Source organism: Oryx dammah, unplaced genomic scaffold, assembly GCF_014754425.2.
Source record: "Oryx dammah isolate SB20612 unplaced genomic scaffold, SCBI_Odam_1.1 HiC_scaffold_17, whole genome shotgun sequence".
In the NCBI taxonomy this organism is placed as follows: domain Eukaryota; kingdom Metazoa; phylum Chordata; class Mammalia; order Artiodactyla; family Bovidae; genus Oryx; species Oryx dammah.
Window position 1 is genome coordinate 78,577,053 of NW_024070201.1, and position 24,459 is coordinate 78,601,511.

The 24,459-nt window shown below is 41.3% G+C and overlaps 2 protein-coding genes and 1 pseudogene across 2 annotated transcripts; 1 reads left to right on the forward strand and 2 right to left on the reverse strand.

Annotated features, from left to right (window-relative positions):
* Nucleotides 1-212: 212 nt before the first annotated feature.
* LOC120877097 (olfactory receptor 5B3-like) lies at nt 213-1,157 on the forward strand. Its single transcript, XM_040259426.1, has one exon. It carries the CDS (start codon nt 213-215, stop codon nt 1,155-1,157), a length of 945 nt encoding a protein of 314 aa, XP_040115360.1.
* Nucleotides 1,158-5,236: 4,079 nt separating this feature from the next.
* LOC120877098 lies at nt 5,237-6,179 on the reverse strand (annotated as a pseudogene).
* A 15,520-nt stretch (nt 6,180-21,699) lies between these two features.
* On the reverse strand, nt 21,700-22,686 carry LOC120877099 (olfactory receptor 5B12-like). The gene has a single exon (XM_040259428.1). The coding sequence runs from the start codon at nt 22,642-22,644 to the stop codon at nt 21,700-21,702; it is 945 nt and encodes a 314-aa protein (XP_040115362.1). The 5' UTR covers nt 22,645-22,686.
* Nucleotides 22,687-24,459: the final 1,773 nt, after the last annotated feature.

Below are 24,459 nucleotides of genomic sequence, written 5' to 3' on the forward strand. Positions count from 1 at the left end.
ATAACTCTATAATTTATTAATATGCATCAAAACTTGTTGTCAGCCACATTTATATGACTAATACTGGAGCTATAGTTACTGCCATAATGCAGTGATGACACGCACCTACCAATCATCTAGTTACCTGCCTGTTTCAATTTCTCGCCATTCAGTTTCTCTGTTCCTTTGTTTCTCATTGCTCCAGGGCATCTTGTGATTCCCAAACCGCATCCATGGAGAATAATACAGAAGTGACTGAATTCATCCTGCTGGGACTAACCAGTGCCCCCGGGCTGCGGGTGCCCTTGTCCATCGTGTTTACCCTCATCTACCTCTTCAGCATGGCTGGAAACCTGGGGATGATTGTTCTGATTCTCACGGACTCTCGTCTTCACATTCCCATGTACTTTTTCCTTAGTAACTTGTCTTTAGTGGACTTTTGCTATTCTACGGCTGTCACTCCCAAGGTTATGGCTGAGCTGCTTATGGGAGACCAGGTCATATCCTACAATGCGTGTGCTGCTCAGATGTTCTTTTTTGTAGCCCTGGCCACCGTGGAAAATTTCCTCTTGGCCTCAATGGCTTATGATCGCTATGCAGCCGTGTGCAAACCCCTACACTACACAGCCACCATGACAACCAGTGTGTGTGTGGGTCTGGCCGCAGGCTCCTACATTTACAGCTTTCTGAATGCCTCTGTTCACATCAGGGACACATTCAGTCTCTCTTTCTGTAGGTCCAATCTAGTCCATCACTTTTTCTGTGATGTTCCAGCAGTCATGGCTCTCTCTTGCTCTGATAGACATGTTAGTGAGCTAGTTCTTGCCTTTGTGGCAAGCTTCAATATCTTTTTTGCCCTCTTGGTTATCTTGATTTCCTACCTGTTTATATTTGTCACCATCCTGAAGATGCACTCGGCTGAGGGATATCAGAAGGCTTTGTCCACCTGCACTTCTCACCTCACCACAGTCTCCGTCTTCTATGGGACCGCCATCTTTATGTACTCCCAGCCCAGCTCCAGTCATTCCATGGACACAGACAAAATCGCATCTGTGTTCTATACAATGGTCATCCCCATGCTGAACCCCCTGGTCTATAGTTTAAGAAACAAGGAGGTTAAAAGTGCTTTCAAGAAGGCAGTTGAAAAAGCAAGCTTGTCTCTAGGCTTCACCTTTTAAAGCTGTAATACTTCAAATAACTTAGTTGCATTCCTCTCCTGTCTTTAACCATGAAATTATCCACATTTTAGGGCCCACACTACTTCTAAATTACTGAGATAATATTACCATTTCTCCTTCAAAAGTCTATCATCAAGAAAAAAGAAAATGTTATGTCCAATTATATGATATCTGAATGAGGATGTCCACAGGGGTCTTTGAGTATTTGGTGCCCTGCTTGTAATAAACTTCATTAATTATATTTGATTCATTCATATGTTCATATTTTTTCTACCATATAACAACACAAGCATATAAGTAAAACACAGGACACACAAAACCATGAATATAAGCACATCCAAGAAGCTCAGAAGACTTTAGTAAGTTTCCTTAGATAAGAAAATTTGGTTGGAATGGTCTCTTTTTTCCCCCAAAACTTGTGGGGTTTTTTTCTCCTGGTTATGTTTTAGAAGCTGATTGACAATTGACAAATATTAGTGAAATTAAATTGTGCTGTAGACACTTCATGGTATTTCTTGCCACAATGTCCTTCCACTTCTTGCAAGCAGCATCCAGATTGTCTTTGGGGAATCTCTTTATGTTAGTTGGTATAAATAATACTATAATATTTGCTGTTTACAAGCAAAGTCCAAAATGGCTGTGGCTTAACCACAGAGATTTTTCTTGCTCAAATATTGTTCAGTTAGTGGTTCTATGGAAACTCAGTAGAACAGTAATCCAAGTTCTTTCTGTTTTGTGGCTCACCTTGTCTTTGCTCCTATTCTGTAAATCTAAAACGTATTCTAAAAGCATTTATTATTTACAGTAACTAGCACATGGAAACAACCTTAATGTCCATTGACAGATAAATGGATAAGGAAGTTGTGGTACATATACACAATGGACTATTACTGAACTATAAAAAGGAACACATTTGAGTCAGTTCTAATGAAATGGATGAACTTAGAGCCTAATATACAGAATGAAGAAAGTCAGAAAGATAAGTACTGTATATTAACACATACATATGGAATCTAGAAAGATGGTACCAATGATCCTATGAACAGGGCAGCAAAGGAGACACAGACATAAAGAGACACAGTGGGGGAAGGAGAGGGTGGGATGATTTGAGAGGATAGCACTGAAACACACACAAGGTCATACGTAAAATAGATAGCCAGTGGGACTTTCCTGGTGATCTGTGACAACCTAGAGGGCTGGGGGTGGGGGAGGGGGGGAGAGAAGTACAAGAGGGAGGCCGCATACGTACACCTATGGCCATTTCATGGTGCTGTATGAAAAACGTCACAATATTATAATTATCCTACAATTAAAAATAAAATATTAAAAGTTTAAAAAGCAGCGTTTAAATGGCCCCAGTAGAAGACACGTCATTATCATCATAAACTTAGAGCCAGAAGAGAATATATTTGGATTAAAACATCCGTCCACACGGTGTCCATCTCAGTACATCCAAACACAGTCTTGCAAATACTGGGAGTACAGAAGCCTCTAAGTATGTAGACACAGAGAATGGAATATCAGCGCAAGTTCCTATGGCATCTTTATTACAGAATTGAACGCCCCAAGGATCAAAACAAAACACAAAAATATTATTCTACTCAGATATTTAATATAGATTATGTTTACTATTGATAAGTACTATTATGTTTGCATTATCTATGGAAGCTTAGAATCACTGGAATGAACTCCATTACCATAACCAATTCAGATATTAAGCATTAAAATAGTTTGGTACATTTTGTCTTTTCAGTTCAGTTCAGTTCAGTCACTCAGTCGTCTCTGACTCTTTGTGACCCCATGGACTGCAGCACGCCAGGCCTCCCTGTCCATCACCAACTCCCAGAGTTCACTCAAACTCGTGTCCATTGAGTCAGTGATGCCCTCCAACCATCTCATCCTCTGTCGTCCCCTTCTCCTCCCGCCCTCAATCTTTCCCAGCATCAGGGTCTTTTCAAATAAGTCAGCTCTTTGTCTTTTATGACTTACTAAATAGAATCTATTTGATGTGTTGTCAATGAGATATCATTTCTAAGGAAAGATGACAAAGTTTCCAGATAATCATTGTGTCTGTCAGTGGGAATTAAAAACACTGAGTGACAATGTAGAAAATATTTCAGTCAAACAAAACACCAGTCATGCCTCTTGAAATGCTAATTTTACATAGAAGGGTTATTTTATGAATGAATTATAAATATCTTGATTCAAATAATTAATATATTCATCCTCATGGGTGAAGCTGAAATAAAAGCTTCATCCATCCATTCATTCAGACAGTCATTCATTTAAAAATATTTATTTAACTCTCCTATGATCCAGAAATTGATTTAGGTACCAAGGACTAGGGGCTTCACTGGTAACTCAGATGAGAAAGAATCTGCCTTCAATGCAAGAATGGCTATCAACTCCAGTATTCTTGCCTGGAAAATTCCATGGACAGAGGAGTCTGGAGGGCTACAAAGAGTTGGACGTGACTGAGCAACTAATGCTTTCACTCACTTTTACCAAGGAGTTACGAATAAAGCAGATGAAGCTATTTCTTATATGGAATTTATGTTTTAGTTTGAATATATACGTAAGTACAAGATGGATTTATAAAAGGCTGAGCAGCCAAAGATCAAATTGCCAACATTAGTTGTATCATAGAAAAAGCAAGAGAATTCCAGAAAAACATCTACTTCTACTTCAGTGACTACGCTAAAGCCTTTGACTGTGTTCAGTTCAGTTCAGTCACTCAGTCATGTCTGACTCTTTGTGACCTCATGAACTGCAGCACGCCAGGCCTCCCTGTCCACCACCAACTCCTGGAGTTTACCCAAACTCATGTCCATTTTGACTATGTGGATCACAACAAACTGTGGAACATTCTAAAAGAGATGGAAATACCAGACTACCTTACCTGCCTCCTGAGAAATCTGTAAGCAGGTCAGGAAGCAGCAGTTAGAACTGGACATGGAACAACAGACTGGTTCCAAATAGGAAAAGGAGTACGTCAAGGCTGTATATTGTCACCCTGGTTATTTAACTTCTATGCAGAGTACATTGTGAGAAACGCTGGGCTGGATGGAGCACAAGTTGGAATCAAGATTGTCCAGAGATAACAGATATGCAGATGACATCACCCTTTTGGCAGAAAGTGCAGAGGAACTAAAAAGCCTCTTGATGAAAGTGAAAGAGCAGAGTGAAAAAGCTGGCTTAAAACTCAGCATTCAAAACACTAAGATCATGGCATCTGGTCCCATCACTCCATGGCAAATAGATGGGAAAAATGGAAACAGCCTGTTATACAGTGGGGCCTTGCTGTTCATCCATTTCATATGTGATAGTTTTCATCTGTTCATCCCAACTCCCGATCCAGCTCTCCTTCATCTCCCTTCCCCTTGGCAACCACCAGCCTGTTCTTTGTGTCTTGCAAGACAGTTTGTTTTGTAGGTAATTTCATTTGGATCATATTTTAGATCCCACATGTAGAGGGTATCACAGGTGTTTGTCTTTCTGACTTTATCCGGTATGATCATCTCCAGGTCCCTCCCTGTTGTACAGATGCTGTTCTTGTGTTTAGAGCTGAGTAGTGTTCCATCGTATACATGGACCACATCTTCTTTACCCATTCATCTGTCAGCGGACGTAGAGGTTATTTCCACGTCTTAGCTCTTGCAAATAGCGCTGACATGAACATAAGGGTGCAGGTATGTTTTTTAATTATAGTTTTGTCCTGATACATTCTCAGGTGTGGAATTATTGGATCATATGGCACCCCAATTGATCATTTAAAATACTTTTCTTTTTCAAAAACTAGCCATATGTGATTTATTTATTTAACAAATTTCCTGCTCGTTTGTATGTACATACATGGGACAAAGGAATGCAGTTCTAACTCTAGGCTTGTGTTATCTCCTATTTTTGCATGTATATTTGCATCAACAGGATAATAATTAATAGGTTTCCACTAGGAATCGGACATTATATGATGGGGGCATATCTCCTCAGGAAGATAAGTGCAGTGTGGGCCTTAACATGTGAGTTACTGAGCAAAGGATACCTTAGAGATGACTCTAACTTTTCTGGATCCTACATTATTAAAAAGCTAATCCTAGAGACAATTTTGATTTCTCAACAACCTTCTTGAATGCACTTTTGACCTCCCTCTTCCTCAGGCTATAGACCACAGGGTTTAGCATAGGGATGAGCATAGCATCTAACACAGAGACCATTTTATCTGTATCCATGGCATGACTGGAGGGGGGCTGTCAGTACATGAAGATGACTGTCCCACAATGGAGATAGCAGTGAGGTGAGAAGCGCAGGTGGACAAAGCCTTCTGATATCCCTCAGCTGAGTGCATCTTCAGAATGGTGATAAATATGAGCAGGTAGGAAATAAAGATAATCATGAGAGTAAAAACCGCATGGAAGGTATTAATATAAACAAGAACCAACTCACTGATGTGCTTATCAGAGCAAGAAAGAATCACGACTGCTGGAACATCACAGAAGAAGTGATGGACCACACTGGACCTGCAGAAAGAGAGACTGAACGTGTCTCCAACATTTACAGAGGCATTCAGAACACCAGACGCATAAGAGCCGCTGACAAGACAAGCACACTTATTTGTCGTCATGGAGGTGGCATAACGCAGAGGCTTGCACACTGCTGCGTCGCAGTCATAAGCTGTTGAAGCCAAGAGATCATTTTCCACAGCAAGGCTATAAAAAAGAACATCTGAGCAGCACATGCATTGTAAGAAATGACCTGGTTTCCTGTAAGGAATCCTGCTGTCACACTGGGTGTGACTGCTGAGGAGTAACCAAAGTCCACCACAGAGATTACTCAGGAAAAAGCACACAGGAGTGTGAAGGTGAGGGTCCAACAGAATCAACATGATCATCCCCAGATTTCCAACTAGAGCGATAAGGTAACGAGGGTAAACAGCGTCAAGAGTGGGACCTGTAGTCTTGGGGCATCAGTAAGTCCTAGGAGGATGAATTCAGTCACTTCTGATTTGTTCTCCCTGGGTGTCATTTAGGAATCACAGGATGCCCTGCAACAATGAGAAGTACAGGAGCAGAGGAATGAAAAAGACAGGGAACAGTGGAGCTGGAATGCATAAATGCTCTGTGAACGATTCCAATTACGGCGATCATTTGCTCTCCAGCTCTAAAGCATACACATAAGAAAATTAGTAAAAAAATTAATAGTTAAATTGAAGGGTTTCATGGATCAGTCACCCCATTTACTAATTTTGTATATGAGAAACTGAGGTAAAGAAAGGGTTATGACCACCTTGTCTAAGGTCGTCATACTATTCATACTTTGGCTACCAGATGCAAATAACTGACTCACTTTTCAGACTCTGATGCTGGGAAACATTGAAGGTGGGAGGAGAAGGGAACGACCAAGGATGAGACGGTTGGATGGCATCACTGACTCAATGGACAGGAGTCTGAGTAAACTCCGGGTGTTGGTGATGGACAGGGAGGCCTGGCGTGCTGCAGTCCATGGGGTAGCAAGGAGAGAGACGTGACTGAGCGACTGAACTGAACTGAACTGAAGGTCACATCTATCTGGAATGACTCCATCTTCTGGAATGACTCCATCTTCCAAATCATATCTACTGAGAGGAGAAGCAGCTTACCCTCCTACAGTGCTCACTTTTGGGAACACACACACACACACACAGACACACAGACACACACAGACACACAGACACACACACACACACGTCACAGCTGATCCCACTGTCCACAGCAGTTAGGTTCTATAAAGTAACAGTGAGCAACGGATTCATGAATGCTTCTTTGCTCCCAGCAAAAATACACAGATAGTTTCCTGCAAGACCTTGGTCACATTTTCATCAATCAACCCAAAATATTGTTTATGTATGTTTCTCTTTAAAGACATCTTATTTAATATATACTGTTGATTCATTAATATTGGTCTCACAGCCAACAGCTCTATATGTCATATACTTATAATCTCCTTAAGGCTAATCACAGTCTTCTTTTAGCACTATTCTCAGGAAAATTTAATTTTTTAAATTAAAAAAGTCACACAACAGGAAGCATTAAAATTTGAAAAACTGACTCTACAAAGACTGCATGAAAACCCTTATATAGTAACCATGGCGGAAACCTAGGTGTCCATCAAGAGATGAATGGGTAAAGAAATTAAAGTCCTAACCCCTGGACCGCCAGGGAATTCGCTGGGAGATACTTTTATGTTGCTATTTGCCTGTTTGAGGATTATTCAAAGTGGCGAACAAAATCAAAATCACAATGAGGTACCACTTCACGTTGGTCAGAGTGGTTCTCATTAAAAAGTCTACATGTAAACGCTAGAGAAGATGTGGAGAAAACGGAACCTTCTTACACCGTTGGTGGGAATGTACATTGGTGCAGCCACTATGGAGAAAAGCATGGTGGGGCCTTAAAAAGCTAAAAATAGAGTTGCCATGTGATCCATAAATCCCACTCCTGGCATATATCAGGGCCAAAGTATAGTTCAAAAAGATACATGCACCCTATGTTCATGGGCTCCCCTGGCAGCTCAGATGGTGAAGAGTCCGTCTGCAATGCAGGAGACCTGGGTTCGGTCCCTGGCTTGGGGAGATCCCCTGGAGAAGGAGAATACTGGCTACCCACTCCAGTGTTCTGGACCGGAGAGATCCGTGGACAGAAGCGCCTGGCAGGTTGCAGTCCATGGGGTCACAAAGGGGGTCACAGAGCCATGGCTGAGGCCCTTTCACTACGTTCACAGCGGTGCCATTGGCAATGGCCCCAACACGGAGACAACCTACATATCCACTGACAGCTGAGTGGATAAAGAAGGTGTGAGACACACACACACACACACACACACACACACGCACACACAAGAGAGAGAGAGAGAGAGAGTACTCAGCCACAAAAAGAATGAAATAATGCCATTTGCAACTAAAAGGATGGAACTAGAGACCATCACATGATGTGAAGTAAAACAGAGAAAGACATATCGTATGGTATCATCTACATGTGGAATCTAAAATATGATGGAAATGAATCTATCCATGAACCAGAGAGAGACGCACCGACACAGACTTGCGGTTGCCTAGGGGGACAGGAGTCGGGAGAGCTGGACTGGGAGCTCGGGATTAGCAGATGCAAGACAGACACAGAAGGAATAAACAGCATGGTCCTCCTGTATAGCACAGGGAACTATATTCAGTCCTGTAATAAACCACAGTGGCAAATAATATGAAAAAGAGCGTATGACTGAATCACTCTTGTACACCAGAAGCTAACACAACATTGTAAATCAACTATACTTCAGTAAAAAATAAAGTGGCAAACAAAGAAATTGTAGTACATATATAAAATGGACTACTATATATATATATTCTTGAGAGTCCCTTGGACTGCAAGGAAATCAAACTAGTAACTCTAAAGGAAATCAACTCTGAATACTCACTGGAAGAATTGATGCTGAAGCTGAAGCTCCAATAATTTGGCCACCTGATGCGAAGAGCCGGTTCATTGGAAAAGACCCTGAGGCTTGGAAAAATTGAAGGGAAAAGGAAAAGAGAGCAGCAAAGGATCAGACGGTTGGATCGCACCACAGATTCAATGGACAACGGACTTGGGCAAACTCCGGGAAGTGGTAAGGTGCTGGGAGCCAGCGTGAGGAATTCCACCCGTGACAAGGTCATGCAGCAGAGCTCTGATGACAAGGCTAATCAGACCTCAGGTTTTCCCCCTGGAATTTCCTGAGCATCCACCCCCCAAAAAATAAGAATCTGTCTGCTTTTCCACTCTTCTGACATTCTCTGGAAAAAGTCAATTCAGGGCTTTAGTCTTCTGCATTTGAAAGAGTGTTTCAATCCAAAAACCCCTCTGATGGCTTTCTAGCCTGCCTGCAGGACTCGTACAGCTGCGCATGTGATTGTTTGAGGCCTCCTGACCGCAGGAGGCACAGGAAGCTTAAAACATCCTAGGAACGTAAGGGCTTCCCAGGAGTCAACATCATTAGAATAGGACTGATTAAAAGTTTCATTTGTTGAGCCAATACTTGCTGCCAAATTTTCATATCCTTTATTTTTAGATATAGTTGGTATATAGAAAAACAAGTAGTAGGCCTGATATTAGCAACATTAGATCTTTGAGTTAAGTACCTTCTTTGTTATAACCCACTGCACCTTTGTTCTACAGAGATGTAACTTTAATGCTTTAAGGAGATGCAGATTAAAGAAAAACACTTCAGGGGAAACGAGATTAACATTCATTAAGAAAGAGAGCCAAAATAAGTGTTAGCAAGCCTCCTGGCCAGAAGATAATGTAAATCACCTGAGACCTTTTGTATACAAAAAAAGATATACAGAAAGGGTCTGGGCTGCTGCCCCTGCGTGACTCTGTATCTTCCATTATGTAAAATTTAGGGTATATAAACACCTTTTAAATAATAAAGTTGGAGGGGGTTTTTGCACAAGCCTGGCCTCCCCCTTGTCGATTCTTTCTCTTGCTCCCTCCCTCTCCTTTTCAGGCTGATCCCTTGGAACGTGGAGGCTCACTGTGTCTACTTACTTGTCCCGGCTTCTAAGATCGGTAAGAGAGAGAGCCCAGGGCGGGGCGCTCTCCGATATTCAAACAGGCGCTGGCGGCCTAACGTAGAGGGTGCAGTCTCCTTGTCTGGAGCTTTATTGGTTTTCCACGTAACCCAAGCTATTCAGCCCTCTTCCTCCACTTAGTCTTCCTGCTACACTATTTCTTCCTAATCTAACTTATATTAATAAATAAATAAGTCTTTCCTCGCCGACTCCGTCCACCCTTCGAATTCCCTGGATCCACCGGGGCTGGACCCCGGCAGTAAGGGACGGGAGGCCTGGCATGTTGCGGTCCGTGGGGTTGCAAAAGACACAACTTAGCGAGTGAAAAGCAACAGCACGTATACACGAAATCTAGAAAAATGGGACAGATGAGCTGTACCGTTACTGGGCAGGAATAGAGTCACAGCCACGGAGATCAGGCTTGTGGACACGGGGGAAAGGAGAGGGTGGCATGAGCTGAGAGAGGGGCACTGAAGCAGAGACATTGCTGTGTGTAAGAGAGACAGCCAGGGGAAGACGCTGTATAACACAAGGCGTTCAGTCCCACCTAAAGGGGTGGGATGAGGTTGGCGGTAGGAGGGAGGGAGGCTCAAGAAGGAGGGGACATATGTATATATTTATGGCTGATAGACTTCCCTGGTGGCTTAGACGATAAAAGCATCTGCCTACAATGCAGGAGACCTGGGTTCGATCCCTGGGTCGGGAAGATCCCCTGGAGAAGGCAATGGCAACCCACTCCATTACTCTTGCCTGGAAAATCCCATGGTCAGAGGAGCCTGGTGGGCTACAGTCCATGGGGTCACAAAGAGTCGGACACAACTGAGCGACTTCACTACACTATGACTGATTCATTCTGTTGTACGGAAGAAACCAATGCAACATTGTAAAGCAATTACCCTTTAATTAAATATTAAAACATAAAAAACAATTACAGCATGGAAACGGAACTAAGAAGGCAGAGCAATTGCCTTGTTCAACCTCTGCTGGAAATGTGAATGTCAAGCAACACAGATTTTTCACCACTCTGAACATGTCCCTAAATGATCACAAAAGCTCTGCAAATATTTATTTTAGGATTAAAATACATTTTAACTATAGGACAATCTGTGAATCTGAAGACTGACTGTATGTACATATATTCATTTCATCCTCTCCACAATGCTATGAGGTTCATAGTCATTAGTGATTACCATCACTGATTTTATGGGATAACTTAGGCTCCAAAAGATTGTTTAATTTGATTCACATGAAAAGTAACCAGCAGAGCCAAGCTTTGTGCTTGGATAGACTAGTTCCTAGTTCTCATGATAGTAACTGAAATTTGAATTGAAGTGAATTAATTCAACTTATGTCTTTCACTGAATCCGCTGGACCACACTCAGTATTAGCTATTAGGAATACTGAAAGAACTAATATACTGTCTCTGGATTTGGGACTTACGATGAGGTAACAGAGACATATGCATCTACGGCAGAATGACTGCAACAGCAAATATATCCAACCGGCAATAACAGCGCAGAAGAAAATGCACTGAGTGTAAGAACTCAAGATCTGGGAAGAGGTGGAGCACATTCTAAAAGTACCCTACCATTTACTATCAGGAGACACTGTCCTAACTTAAGTTTCCTGAGCCTCACATTTTTCATCATTAAAAACAAAGATGTACTGTGAATGGGGCCATAGTTAAAGTTAATAAAAGAATGCATGAGAAGTAATAAGCATCAGCCTGATGAGTGTCAGCTCTAATAATATATTAGGATGAAAGCATGGTTTCTATCTTGGTTTGAAAAAAGTAGGATGCAATATTCAAGTCTTCAGGTTGTGGATTATTTGTGAAGTGTAATAGCCTCTCTTCTTAACTAGTCTTTCCTCATACAGGTGACACAGTGGTAAAGAATCTACCTGCCAATGCAGGAGGCTCAAGAGACATAGGTTCAATCCCTGGGTCAGGAAGATTCCCTTGAGTAGGAAATGGACTGTAGCCCACCAGGCTCCTCTTTCCTGCCTGGAAAATTCCATGGACAGAGGAGCCTGTTAGGCTACAGTCCATGAAATCTCAAAAAGCTGGACATGACTGAGCTATTGAGCACACACACACTATGTCCACTCAGATCTTCTGAGCCCTGCAGCAGGCCTCACTGTGTCTTCCCTACCTGTCATTGGCTGTAGGGGCCATTTGCTCAATTTATTCTTTGAGATCCATATTTTACCTTGGGGTGAAACAGTCTTCTTCTGCTTCAACTTACTCCCATGGCCGTCACCTATAATCTGCATCACAAAACTCTAGGGTTGAAATTGCATTTGATTAGCTTTCAGATCTGCTTTTGAGGTGATCTTCACATTCTAAATTTTTTCATTTGGACTTGAAGCCTATATCATAGCTTCCGTTTATTAGTAAGCATTCTTCTTTACCATCTTCCCCTTCACAATTTTCATTCCAGAGCATAAAGACAACTGTATTTGTTCATCCTAAACTAATATAAAGAACTTTTTAGCATATACTTTGTTCTATAATCTCTAGTAAGAGCTTTTTATATATGCAACTGTGTATATATTTCATTTTATCCTCATGACTTCAGTTCAGTTCAGTTCAGTCGCTCAGTCGTGTCCAACTCTTTGCAACCCCATGAATCACAGCATGCCAGGCCTCCCTGTCCATCACCAACTCCCGGAGTTCACTCATACTCATGTCCATCGAGTCTGTGATGCCATCCAGCCGTCTCATCCTCAGTCGTCCCCTTCTCCTCCTGCCCCCAATCCCTCCCAGCATCAGAGTCTTTTCCAATGAGTCAACTCTTCGCATGAGGTGGCCAAAGTACTGGAGTTTCAGCTTTAGCATCATTCCTTCCAAAGAAATCCCAGGGCTTATCTCCTTCAGAATGGACTGGTTGGATCTCCTTGCAGTCCAAGGGACTCTCAAGAGTCTTCTCCAACACCACAGTTCAAAAGCATCAATTCTTTGGCACTCAGCCTTCTTCACAGTCCAACTCTCACATCCATACATGACCACAGGAAAAACCATAGCCTTGACTAGACGGACCTTAGTCAGCAAAGTAATGTCTCTGCTTTTGAATATACTGTCTAGGTTGGTCATAACTTTTCTTCCAAGGAGTAAGCGTCTTTTAATTTCATGGCTGCAGTCACCATTTGCAGTGATTTTGGAGCCCAAAAACATAAAGCCTGACACCGTTTCTACTGTTTCCCCATCTATTTCCCATGAAGTGATAGGACCGGATGCCATGATCTTTGTTTTCTGAATGTTGAGCTTGAAGCCAACTTTTTTTGCTCTCCTCTCTCACTTTCATCAAGAGGTTTTTTAGCTCCTCTTCACTTTCTGCCATAAGGGTGTTGTCATCTGCATATCTGAGGTTATTGATATTTCTCCCAGCAATCTTGATTCCACCTTGTGTTTCTTCCAGTCCAGCGTTTCTCATGATGTACTCTGCATAGAAGTTAAATAAGCAGGGTGACAATATACAGCCTTGACGTAATCCTTTTCCTATTTGGAACCAGTCTGTTGTTCCATGTCCAGTTCTAACTGTTGCTTCCTGACCTGCATACATATTTCTCAAGAGGCAGGTTAGGTGTTCTGGTATGTCCATCTCTTTCAGAATTTTCCACAGTTTATTGTGATCCACACAGTCAAAGGCTGACAGAGCATGGTCCACTGGAGAAGGGAATGGCAAGCCACTTCAGTATTCTTGCCTTGAGAACCCCATGAACAGTATGAAAAGGCAAAATGATAGGATACCAAAAGAGGAACTCCCCAGGTCATTAGGTGCCCAATATGCTACTGGAGATCAGTGGAGAAATAACTAAGAAAGAATGAAGGGATGGAGCCAAAGCAAAAACAATACCCAGCTGTGGATGTGACTGGTGATAGAAGCAAGGTCCGATGCTGTAAAGAGCAATATTGCATAGGAACCTGGAATGTCAGGTCCATGAATCAAGGCAAACTGGAAGTGGTCAAACAAGAGATGGCAAGGGTGAACGTCAACATTCTAGGAATCAGTGAACTAAAATGGACTGGAATGGGTGAATTTAACTTGGATGACCATTATATCTACTACTGTGGGCAGGAATCCCTCAGAAGAAATGGAGTAGCCATCATGGTCAACAAAAGGGTCTAAAATGCAATACTTGGATGCAAGCTCAAAACCGACAGAATGATCTCTGTTCGTCTCCAAGGCAAACCATTCAATGTCACAGTTATCCAAGTCTATGCCCCAACCAGTAATGCTGAAGAAGCTGAAGTTGAACGGTTTTATGAAGACCTACAAGACCTTTTAGAACTAACACCCAAAAAAGATGTCCTTTTCATTATAGGGGACTGGAATGCAAAAGTAGGAAGTCAAGAAACACCTGGAGTAACAGGCAAATTTGGCCTTGGAATGCAGAATGAAGCAGGGCAAAGGCTAATAGAGTTTTGCCAAGAAAATGCACTGGTCATAGAAACACCCTCTTCCAACAACACAAGAGAAGACTCTACACATGGACATCACCAGATGGTCAACACTAAAATCAGATTGATTATATTCTATGCAGCCTAAGATGGAGAAGCTCTATATAGTCAACAAAAACAAGAACAGGAGCTGACTGGCTCAGATCACGAACTCCTTATTACCAAATTCAGACTTAAATTGAAGAAAGTAGGGAAAACCTCTAGACCATTCAGGTATGACTTAAGTAAGGTAGCATAATATTTACACAATGCTTATGACATTTATTAAGGTAATTATGAGTTGACAGGAATAACTTATAAGTTATATTTTTCTACAACTTTATCCTACAGTGTTATAAGGTATGGATTATTATTATCCACATTTTGGTGTTAAGGAAACTGAGGATTTGAGAGGCTAGATTACTTCATAAAACTCCACACCTAATAAAAAATAAATTCAAGAGTCACACCCAGATGAGAGAGATTTTAAAGCGTATGCCCTTAGCCACCACTCTTTTAACTTTTCTGGATGTGCTAGGGGCTTCCCAGGCAGCTCAGCTGGAAAGAATCTGCCTGCAATGCAGGAGACATGAATTCAGTCCCTGGGTTGGGAAAATCCCCTGGAGAAGGAAATGGCAATGCATTCCAGTAATCTTGCCTGAGAAATCCCCTTGAACAGAGGAACCCTGTAGGGGTTCTGTGGACCCCTGTCCACGGGGTCACGAAAGAGCTGGACACGACTGAGCATCGAAACAATGACACGCTGTGCTAGTGATGATATGAGTGACATCAAGGGGGAAAGCGGGCTGAAAACAAGGGCTTTATGATCATGGTGACCCTCTGCTGGTCTAAAGAAGTATCATTTCACCCCGTTCTATTTAACTTCAATAATAAGCCTAGAGCTAGCAAACAAAACGAAGCCTCCAAGTCAGAGCATCGTCTGTTTCATGCGTGCCGTCTGCTTGCTCTCATCCTCTTTCGGAACACTGCCTGCTGGGCGTTTCCTGAGCATCACAAACTCCCCCCCACTGATGCAGATTTTGATATTTCATAACCAGTGCCTCCTCACAGTTTGAGGAAAATATTGAAACCATCCAATTTCTGTGACAATATCTCATAGTAGACCCAGCCTCCTTATTGTTTTGGCATGGATTTCACTTCTCACTAAAATTATATGGGAAAACATAGAAGCTTACCTTGCTCCTTGACAGAAAGGGAGAGGCAACCAGCAGAAACTCAGCCAGGGTGGAATGTGTAAGCCCTATAGGAAAAGCTGTCTCGGGTACTGGCAAAAAGATGTTAAGGTCTCTGAAGCACGAATAAAAGGAAGAAAAATCATTTACATGGAACTAGGAAACCTGGGTTCAAGCCCTATATCTGGAATGTATTATTTATGATACCTTGGAAGAGTCATTTACCTCTTTCAAGCTCTGTTTTCCTGTTTATGAAACTAAATAATAAAATTACCTGTCCCACAGATCTCACAGAAATCTGTCTGTGAGTAGCAAATGAAAAATGATGTACAAAACAATCGGGAAAGGGGTTATCATTTTAGCCTCAATAAGTATAATTCTGATCTTAGAGTGTTTTGACTGTGGCTGCAGGTTCTAAGCAAATCCTGTTTGGAGGAAAACTGACATGTATGCTAGAAACTATTAACATTCAGGTGAATAAGAAAAGGAACCAAAGGGCTGTGTGCACACACTGGTCCTCTATGAGGTTTAAAGTAGTAACTTTGGAGATTCCAAAGGCTACTGAACGGGAACCTAGAGAAGTCATAGAGACACAGAACAGTCAGGGGAATAGGCCCCTTATGAAAACACCCACAGCTCTTCATCTCACTTGTTTAGCAGAAAAGCAATTAAACGGTCTGTGGGGAATGTGAGCGCCTGTTGAGTAAGTGCGCCGATTCATTTGCACTACTTGGCCTTAGAAAAATCATTGTCTGATTGAGGATGCATAATTTACATAAAGTTATAGCCACACTTTTAATGTATAGCTCTAACAGCTTGTTGAAATGAGTGTGGCCATACAGCCACCACCCCATCATGATACAGAACAGTTCTTTCAACTCACCTAATTTCCCATGCTTCTTGATGCTTAATCCTCTTCTGCCTAGCAACCACGGACCTGTTTGCAGCCCTTACAGTTCTGACTTTGTAAGAATGTCATTAAAAAAATGAATCAAACCATAGGCTGGCTTTTGAGGGTGGCTTCTTTCTCTTAGCATAATGAACTTGCAATTTATGGATTTGTGTAGTTCTTCTGCAGTCAGTTCCTGTTTATTGCTGAGAGGCATTCTGTGTATTCAGCACAGAGTGTTTATCCATTCCACAGTTGAAAGAAAATTGGGTTGTTTCCAGTTTTTAGCTATTACAAATAAAGTGTCGATAAACATTCACATACAGCCTTTTACGTGAGCATATGCTTATATTTCACTTGGATAGAGTCTTAGGAATGAGATTTCTGGGTTATACGATATAGTCAACCTGTCTTCCAAGATGGTATACTATTCTGCTTTCCTGCCAACAGTGTATGAGACTTCTGATTGCTTCATATCTTTGGCAGTATCTGATATTTACAAGGCTTTCAGTTACTCTGGTGGGTTTGTAGTGTGTCTCTCTCTCGTTTTTAGCTTGCATTTCTCTGATGACTGATTATTTATGTTGAACACCTTTTCATGTGCTTATTTGCCATCCCTATTATCATTTTTTGTGAAGACTCTGTTAAAATCTTTTGCTCATTTTACTGTGTTTGTTTTATTATGATAGCAATGTGAGAATACTTTATGTATTCCAAAATGCAAGTCCTTTACTGATAAGGACTCATATGTGATTTGTAAACACTTTCCCCTGGTTTGTAACATGCCTTTTAGAGTTTTTAACAAATATTCCAACTATATCAGTTGAAAATACATGCACTTTCTATTTAAAATTGCCTTGCAAAAGTTGTCAAATGTCAACTATCAATATTGCTATATTTCTCAAATCTCTGTCGAGCTCCAGTAACGTTTAATCAAATGCAGCTATCCTTTGTCCAATACTGCACTACTCGACTATTGTAGTTTAAGGGTGAATCTGGAAAGGAGGAATGTGAGTGCTTCAACTTTGCTGCTCTTTGAAATTATCTTGGTTATTCTAATCTATTTGGTTTTCCATATAAATATTCCAATGTGCTTCCCAAATTTTACAAAAATTCTTTCTTGGATTTGGGAACACAGATATCTTAAAATTATTTACTCTTCCAATCCATGAGTGTACTGAATTTCTCCATTTATTATATCTGATTTATTTTGTTGTTTTTGTTTAATCACTAAGTCATGTCTAACTCTTTTGCAACCCTAGGGACTGTGGCCCACCACTTTCCTCTGTCCATGGAATTCTCCAGGAAAGAATACTGGAGTGGGTTGCCATTTTCTTTTCCAGGGGATCCTCTTGACCCAGGGATCGAACCTGCGTCTCCTGCACGGGCAGGCAGGTTCTTTACCATTGAGCCACCAGGGAAACCTCAAAATTTTATAGTTTTCAGTACATCTTACACATATCTTGTAAGGTTTATACTTAAGTACTTTATGTCATTGGTACTATTGCAAATGGTACTGCTTTAAAATTACAATTTGTATATCTTATGTGAAACAGATCACCAGTCCAGGTTCGATGCACGAGACAGGGTGCTCAGGGCCAGTGCATGGGATAACCCTGAAGGATGGGATGGGGAGGGAGGTGGCAGGGGGGTTCAGGAAGGGGAACACAGGTACACCCATGGCTGAGTCATGTCAGTGTATGGCCAAAACCACTACAATATTGTAAAGTAATTAGCTTCCAATTAAGATAAGTAAATTAAAAATAAACTAAAATACAAGGAAAAAACAAACAAAAAATAAATAAAATTACAATTTCCAATCGTTTATTGACATTATATAGAATTATGATGGAGTTTTAAATATTGACCTATCTTCTTGATAACTTGCTAAAATCATTAGTTATAGTTTTGTTATTTTCTTTGTGATTTTATAAGCAGAAAGTCATATATTCTCTGAATTGTGGGAATTTTATTTATTCCTTTCCAACCAATGCGTTATTTTTTCTTTTTTCTTGCTTTGCTGTATTAATGTCTATCATGATGGATAGAAGTGGTAAGAGACAAGGGTTCCCTCTCTAACCACTTCATTATAGTAACAGAAGTCCAGCCAGACTTTTTACGTGGACCATGCAGTTGTGGGTGCTCTGGACCTTAGCATTTCCATTTGATAATTTCTTATAAGTTTTCATTCCTTTATCAAAATCATCAGCCTGATTGTTATGTTTTTCCAACTTTTCCACCAGAATCTTTAATATTAATCATATTTATTGGTTGGCCAACATATTTGTTAGGGTTTCTTTATGATGCTACAGAAAAACTCAAATGAACTTTTTGGCCAACCCAATATTTTGTATGGCCTCTCTGACAGTTTCAGTATCTCTGTCATATCAGCATTTGATTCGGTCATTGCTTTGTCACTCAGGAATGTATTGCCTCTTTGTATTTCTTGCATTTTTGTTTTGGAAGCCAAACATTGTGTACAAAGCAATAAAGCTTGTGGTAGATTTTATGCCTGAAGACAGGTCTACTTTTTGTTCTTGTTGTTGTTTGGCTAGAATATTAGTGTAGACAGCTGAGTCAATCTAGTTACAGACAGGTCAAACTGAATTTGGATCTTGTTTCTATAGTTACTGTCAGTGAATCACATATGAAGAGACTTCATATAGCCTGGCCACGTTTTAGGATGGAGGCTGGTTTACAAGATATTTCTCAATATCTGTTACCTTCTCAGTTTTAAACCTTTCCTTTGCACTTGAACCTTAGACAGGATCTCCATGATTTTGCCCTGCTCCTAGCAGTAACTGTATTTCCTTACTGCTCAAAGTTGCTTAGCCCACTTGTCAAAAGCAGAGTCCTTTCACTGTTGTGATATGGCTTTCATCTTACACAGAAATCTTCTCCTTGGTCTCACAGGTGGGGCCCTTCTCAGTGATCCTGAATTACGCTGGGTAGAGTAGACCTCTAGCAGTTTTAGCCCAGGACATAAATAAATAAATCAAATAAATAAACCAAATATATAAAGTATAAAATTCACTAAAGTGTATGAATAGCAGATTTAAGCTGGCAGAAGAAAAAAAAACAACAGTGAACCTTAAGATATGTCAGTTGAGAATACACAGTCCTAGGAACAGAGATAAAAAAGAATAAAAAATAAAGTCTCAGAGAACAGTGGGATACTCCAAAAGATCCAACATATTCATAATGCAATTCCCAAAAGGAGAAAGAGAAAGGGACAGGAAATCTTTGAAGAAATAATAGCAAAAGCATGCCAAATCTGAGAAAAAGAATGGACATATATGTAAATCAAAATTGTTAATATTTTAAGACTCAAAATATTAATGCCTTTGGACAGTAACAATTCATAGCATTTATATGCAAAGAAGTTATTAATATTATTGTAATTCTTGGTGCTCAAAATTTTTAAATTAAATATTATACTTTTATTTAAGTAAATTGAACTTGCCTTTATGATCCTTTTCTTTCTCTTATATTTCTGTACATTTTCTCTATTTAAAATGTCATATAAACATTATTTTTAGGTATGACTCATATGAAAATTTATTTAGGAAAATAAATGCCTGTGTAAAGACAGGCAGTTTTATTAAAAATAGGAATAAACAAAGACTCAATAATTTATACTCAAAAAGCTTTGGAAGCACTTTCATAAAGTTTATTTTTTTTTAAATAGGAACCTATTGTTTTTCAATGTAAAAAGATTCAACTGAAATACAATTTTTAAAAAGTCAAACATACATATCTTATTTACATTAAGTCAAGTATTTATACTAAGAATGTGTTCCCAGACACCAAAATAATTGTTTTAAATTCTATTATAATAATAGAATCATCTCAGTTCAGTTCAGTTCAATCACTCACTCGTGTCCAACTCTTTGCGACCCCATGAATTGCAGCATGCCAGGCTTCCCTGTTCATCACCAACTCCCGGAGTTCACTCAAACTCACGTCCATCGAGTCGGTGATGCCATCCAGCCATCTCATCCTCTGTCGTCCCCTTCTCCTCCTGCCCCCAATCCCTCCCAGCATCAGAGTCTTTTCCAGTGAGTCAACTCTTCGCATGAGGTGGCCAAAGGACTGGAGTTTCAGATTTAGCATCATTCCTTCCAAAGAAATCCAGAGCTGATCTCCTTCAGAATGGACTGGTTGGATCTCCTTGCAGTCCAAGGGACTCTCAAGAGTCTTCTCCAACACCACAGTTCAAAAGCATCAATTCTTCGGTGCTCAGCTTTCTTCACAGTTCAACTCTCACATCCATACATGACCACAGGAAAAACCATAGCCTTGACTAGATATTGGCAAAGTAATATCTCTGCTTTTGAATATGCTATCTAGGTTGGTCATAACTTTACTTCCAAAGAGTAAGCATCTTTTAATTTCATGGCTGCAATCACCATCTGCAGTGATTTTGGAGCCCCCCAAAAATAAAGTCTGACACTGTTTCCACTGTTTCTCCATCTATTTGCCATGAAGTGATGGAACCAGATGCCATGATCTTCGTTTTCTGAATGTTGAGTTTTAAGCCAACTTTTTCACTCTCCCCCTTCACTTTCATCAAGAGGCTTTTTAGTTCCTCTTCACTTTCTGCCATAAGGGTGGTGTCATCTGCGTATCTGAGGTTATTGATTTTTCTCCCAGCAAACTTGATTCCAGCTTGTGTTCCTTCCAGCCCAGCGTTTCTCATGATGTACTCTGCATATAAGTTAAATAAGCAGGGTGACAATATACAGGCTTGACGTACTCCTTTTCCTATTTGGAACCAGTCTGTTGTTCCATGTCCAGTTCTAACTGCTGCTTCCTGATCTGCATATAGGTTTCTCAAGAGGCAGGTTAGGTGCTCTGGTACTCCCATCTCTTTCAGAATTTTCCACAGTTTATTGTGATCCACACAGTCAAAGCCTTTGGCATAGTCAATAAAGCAGAAGTAGAGGTTTTTCTGGAACTCTCTTGCTTTTTCGATGATCCAGCAGATGTTGGCAATTTGATCTCTGGTTCCTCTGCCTTTTCTAAAACCAGCCTGAACATCTGGAAGTTCACAGTTTATGTACTACTGGAGCCTGGCTAGGAGAATTTTGAGCATTACTTTATGTCCTAACTAACTTCTCTTCTGTAGATGTGTGGGTTTCGTGAGTTTCTCATGAATGATGTACAGGCATGCATATGCTGATATATACGTGTAAATGTGTATGTTCACGTGCGAGTGTGAGTGAGGAGGCTTACTAGGAAGGATTTTTAAAACAAAAATCCCATGTTCATGGTAACCTAGTCTTCCTTGTTATCAAATTTTTGGAGATTTTAATTTGCAGACTTAATCAACAGCTGGAGAAATTGCCATAAGACTTTAGAAATGTGTGGGGTAGACAGGAAAATATTTTCCCCTGATAGTTGGAGGTGGATAAAGTCGAGTTATTGTAGGTTTAATGTAATTAAAAAACAGATCCCATAGAAGACTTTGCCTTCCCCACAGCCGTCTTAAAGGCACTCTTGACCTCCTTGTTCCTCAGGCTGTAGACCAGTGGGTTCAGCATGGGGATGACCATGGCGTAGAACACGGACGCCACTTTGTCTGTGCCCAGGGAGTGGCTGGAGCTGGGCTGTGAGTACATGAAGATGCCTGTCCCGTAGAAGATGGAGACAGCGGTGAGGTGGGAAGCGCAGGTGGAGAAGGCCTTCTGGCGGCCTTCAGAAGAGCGCGTCCTCAGAATGGTGATAAATATAAACAGGTAGGAGATGAAGATGACCAGAAGAGAAGAGAGGTCATTGAAACCCACCACAAAGAGAATAACCATCTCACTGACGTAGCTGTCTGAGCACGAGAGAGCCAGCAGGGGAGGAGCGTCACAAAAGAAGCGATTGACCACGCTGGACCTGCAGAAGGAGAGCCTGGAAACGTTCCCAGTGCGGCCGGCGGCGTTCAGGAAGCCACAGAGGGAGCAGCCTGGGCGCAGACGCGCGCGCGCCTTGGTCGGCGTGGCGGCGGCGCGGTGCAGGGGTTTGCACACGGCTGCATGGCGGTCATAAGCCATGGCGGCCAAGAGGAAACTTTCTACGGTGATAAAGGCTACGAAGAAGAAGAGCTGGGCGACACACGCCTCGTAGGAAATGGTTTGGTCTCCTGTGAGGAATCCAGCCACCACTTGGGGAGTGACAGCTGAGGAGTAACCAAAGTCCACCAGCGAGAGTTGGCTGAGAAAGAAGTCCACGGGCGTGTGGAGACGAGAGTCCAGCAGGATCAGCTCGGGGATCCCCGGGCTCCCAACCAGGGGGAGGAGGTAGATGAGAGAGAAAGTGATGCAGAGCAGGATCTGCACTTCCGGGTCATCGGATAACCCCGCAAGGAGGAACTCAGTCACCTCCGTAGTGTTTTCCATGGAGATCAGCTGGGAACTGTGTGGCTGCTCTGTAGCAATGGGAAAATAGAATCAGGATGATAAGTAGAGGAAAGACTACTGAAATCGGTCAACGTTTTGCTCTGTGCCTTATTTGAGTATTGCAATAACTTGTTCCCAGGAGTGGTTAGACTTAAAGCATGGCCATGATAACCAAATGCAATTTTGAATTATTAATAAGCCATAGAATAGTCCAGGTAAAAGGACTTGGAGATAACATGTCCAATCTCCTAAGTTCATACAAAAGTGAATTCAGATAAAAATAAAAGAAAGGATTTAAGCAATATTATCAGATTAGTTGCTAACCAGAGCAGCTCAGACAGCCAAGTCAAAGTTTACAAAATAATCACAAATTATTTTTGTATTAAATTACAATAGTTTAATAAAATTAATGTGAAATTGAATTAACTTTACTTCAGCTGACATTGTCTTTTTCGTTGCATCAGAGCATCTGAATATGGTAGTGAAAGACAGTTAAATAAGACATGTCCTGAAACCACAATGAGTTATCACCTCACACTTTTCAAAACTGCTATCATCAAAAATTCTACAAATAACAAATGTGGATAGGATTTGGGAAAAAGTGAGTCTTCATACTCTTTTGGTGGGAATATATGGTGGCAGCCATTATGGACAACAGTAGAGAGGTTCCTCAGAAAACTAAAAGCACAATTGCCCTATGACCCCACAATCCCACTTCTGAGCATATATCTGAAGAAACAAAATAATTAGGAAAGAAACATGCACGCCAACATTCAGAAGCACTATTTACAACAGCTCACTTTAACCTGCCAGCCTCCTCTGTCCATGGAATTCTCTAGGCAACAGTACTGGAGTGGCTAGCCACTCCCTTCTCTAGGGAATCTTCCCAGCTCAGGGATCAAACCCAGTTCTCCTGAATTGCCAGGAGAATTCTTGACCATCTGAGCTACCAGGGAAGTGGATCACATCAAACTGGAAAATGTTTAAAGAGATGAGAATACCAGACAGCCTTACTTGCCTCCTGAGAAACCTGTTATGCAGGTCAAGAAGCAAAAGTTAGAACAAGACATGGAACAATGGACTGGTTCAAAATTGGGACAGGAGTACATCAAGTCTGAAGCTCCAATACTTTGGTCACCTGATGCAAAGAGCTGACTCACTGGAAAAGACGTTAATGCTGGGAAAGATTGATGGCAGGAGAAGAGGGTGACTGAGGATGTGAGGGTGTGATGCCATCATTGACTCAAGGGAAATGAGTTTGAGCAAACTTCTGGAAACGGTGAAGGGCAGGGAAGCCTGGTGCATTGCAGTCCATGGGTCACAAAGAGTTGGACACGACTTAGTGACTGAAAAGAACAACAAGGCTGTATATTGCTTCCCTGTGTATTTAACTTATATTCAGAGGACATCATGCAAAATACTGGGCTGGATGAATCATAAACTAGAGTCAGGAGAAATTTCAGCAACCTTGGATATGCAGACGCTATTCTAACGGCATAGAGTGAAGAGGACCTAAAGAGCCCCTTGAGGGTGAAAGAGGAGAGTGAAAATGCTGGCTTAAAACTCAGTGTTCACTGTGCTGTGCTTAGTCGCTCAGTCATGTCTGACTCTTTGCAACCCCATGGACTGTAGCCCGCCAGGCTGCTCTGTCGTTGGGATTTTCCAGGCCGGAATACTAGAGTGGGTCACCATGCCCTCCTCCAGGGGATCTTCCCAACCCAGGGATCAAACCATGTCTCCTGCATTGCAGGTGAATTCTTTACTGTGTGAGCCACCAGGGAAGCCCAAAGTGGAAGCTATTTATACAGTGCTATT

Bases quoted from the DNA above. Each gene is read 5' to 3' on its own strand.
- LOC120877097 (XM_040259426.1), top strand. From the start codon at position 213: ATGGAGAATAATACAGAAGTGACTGAATTCATCCTGCTGGGACTAACC.
- LOC120877099 (XM_040259428.1), bottom strand. From the start codon at position 22,644: ATGGAAAACACTACGGAGGTGACTGAGTTCCTCCTTGCGGGGTTATCC.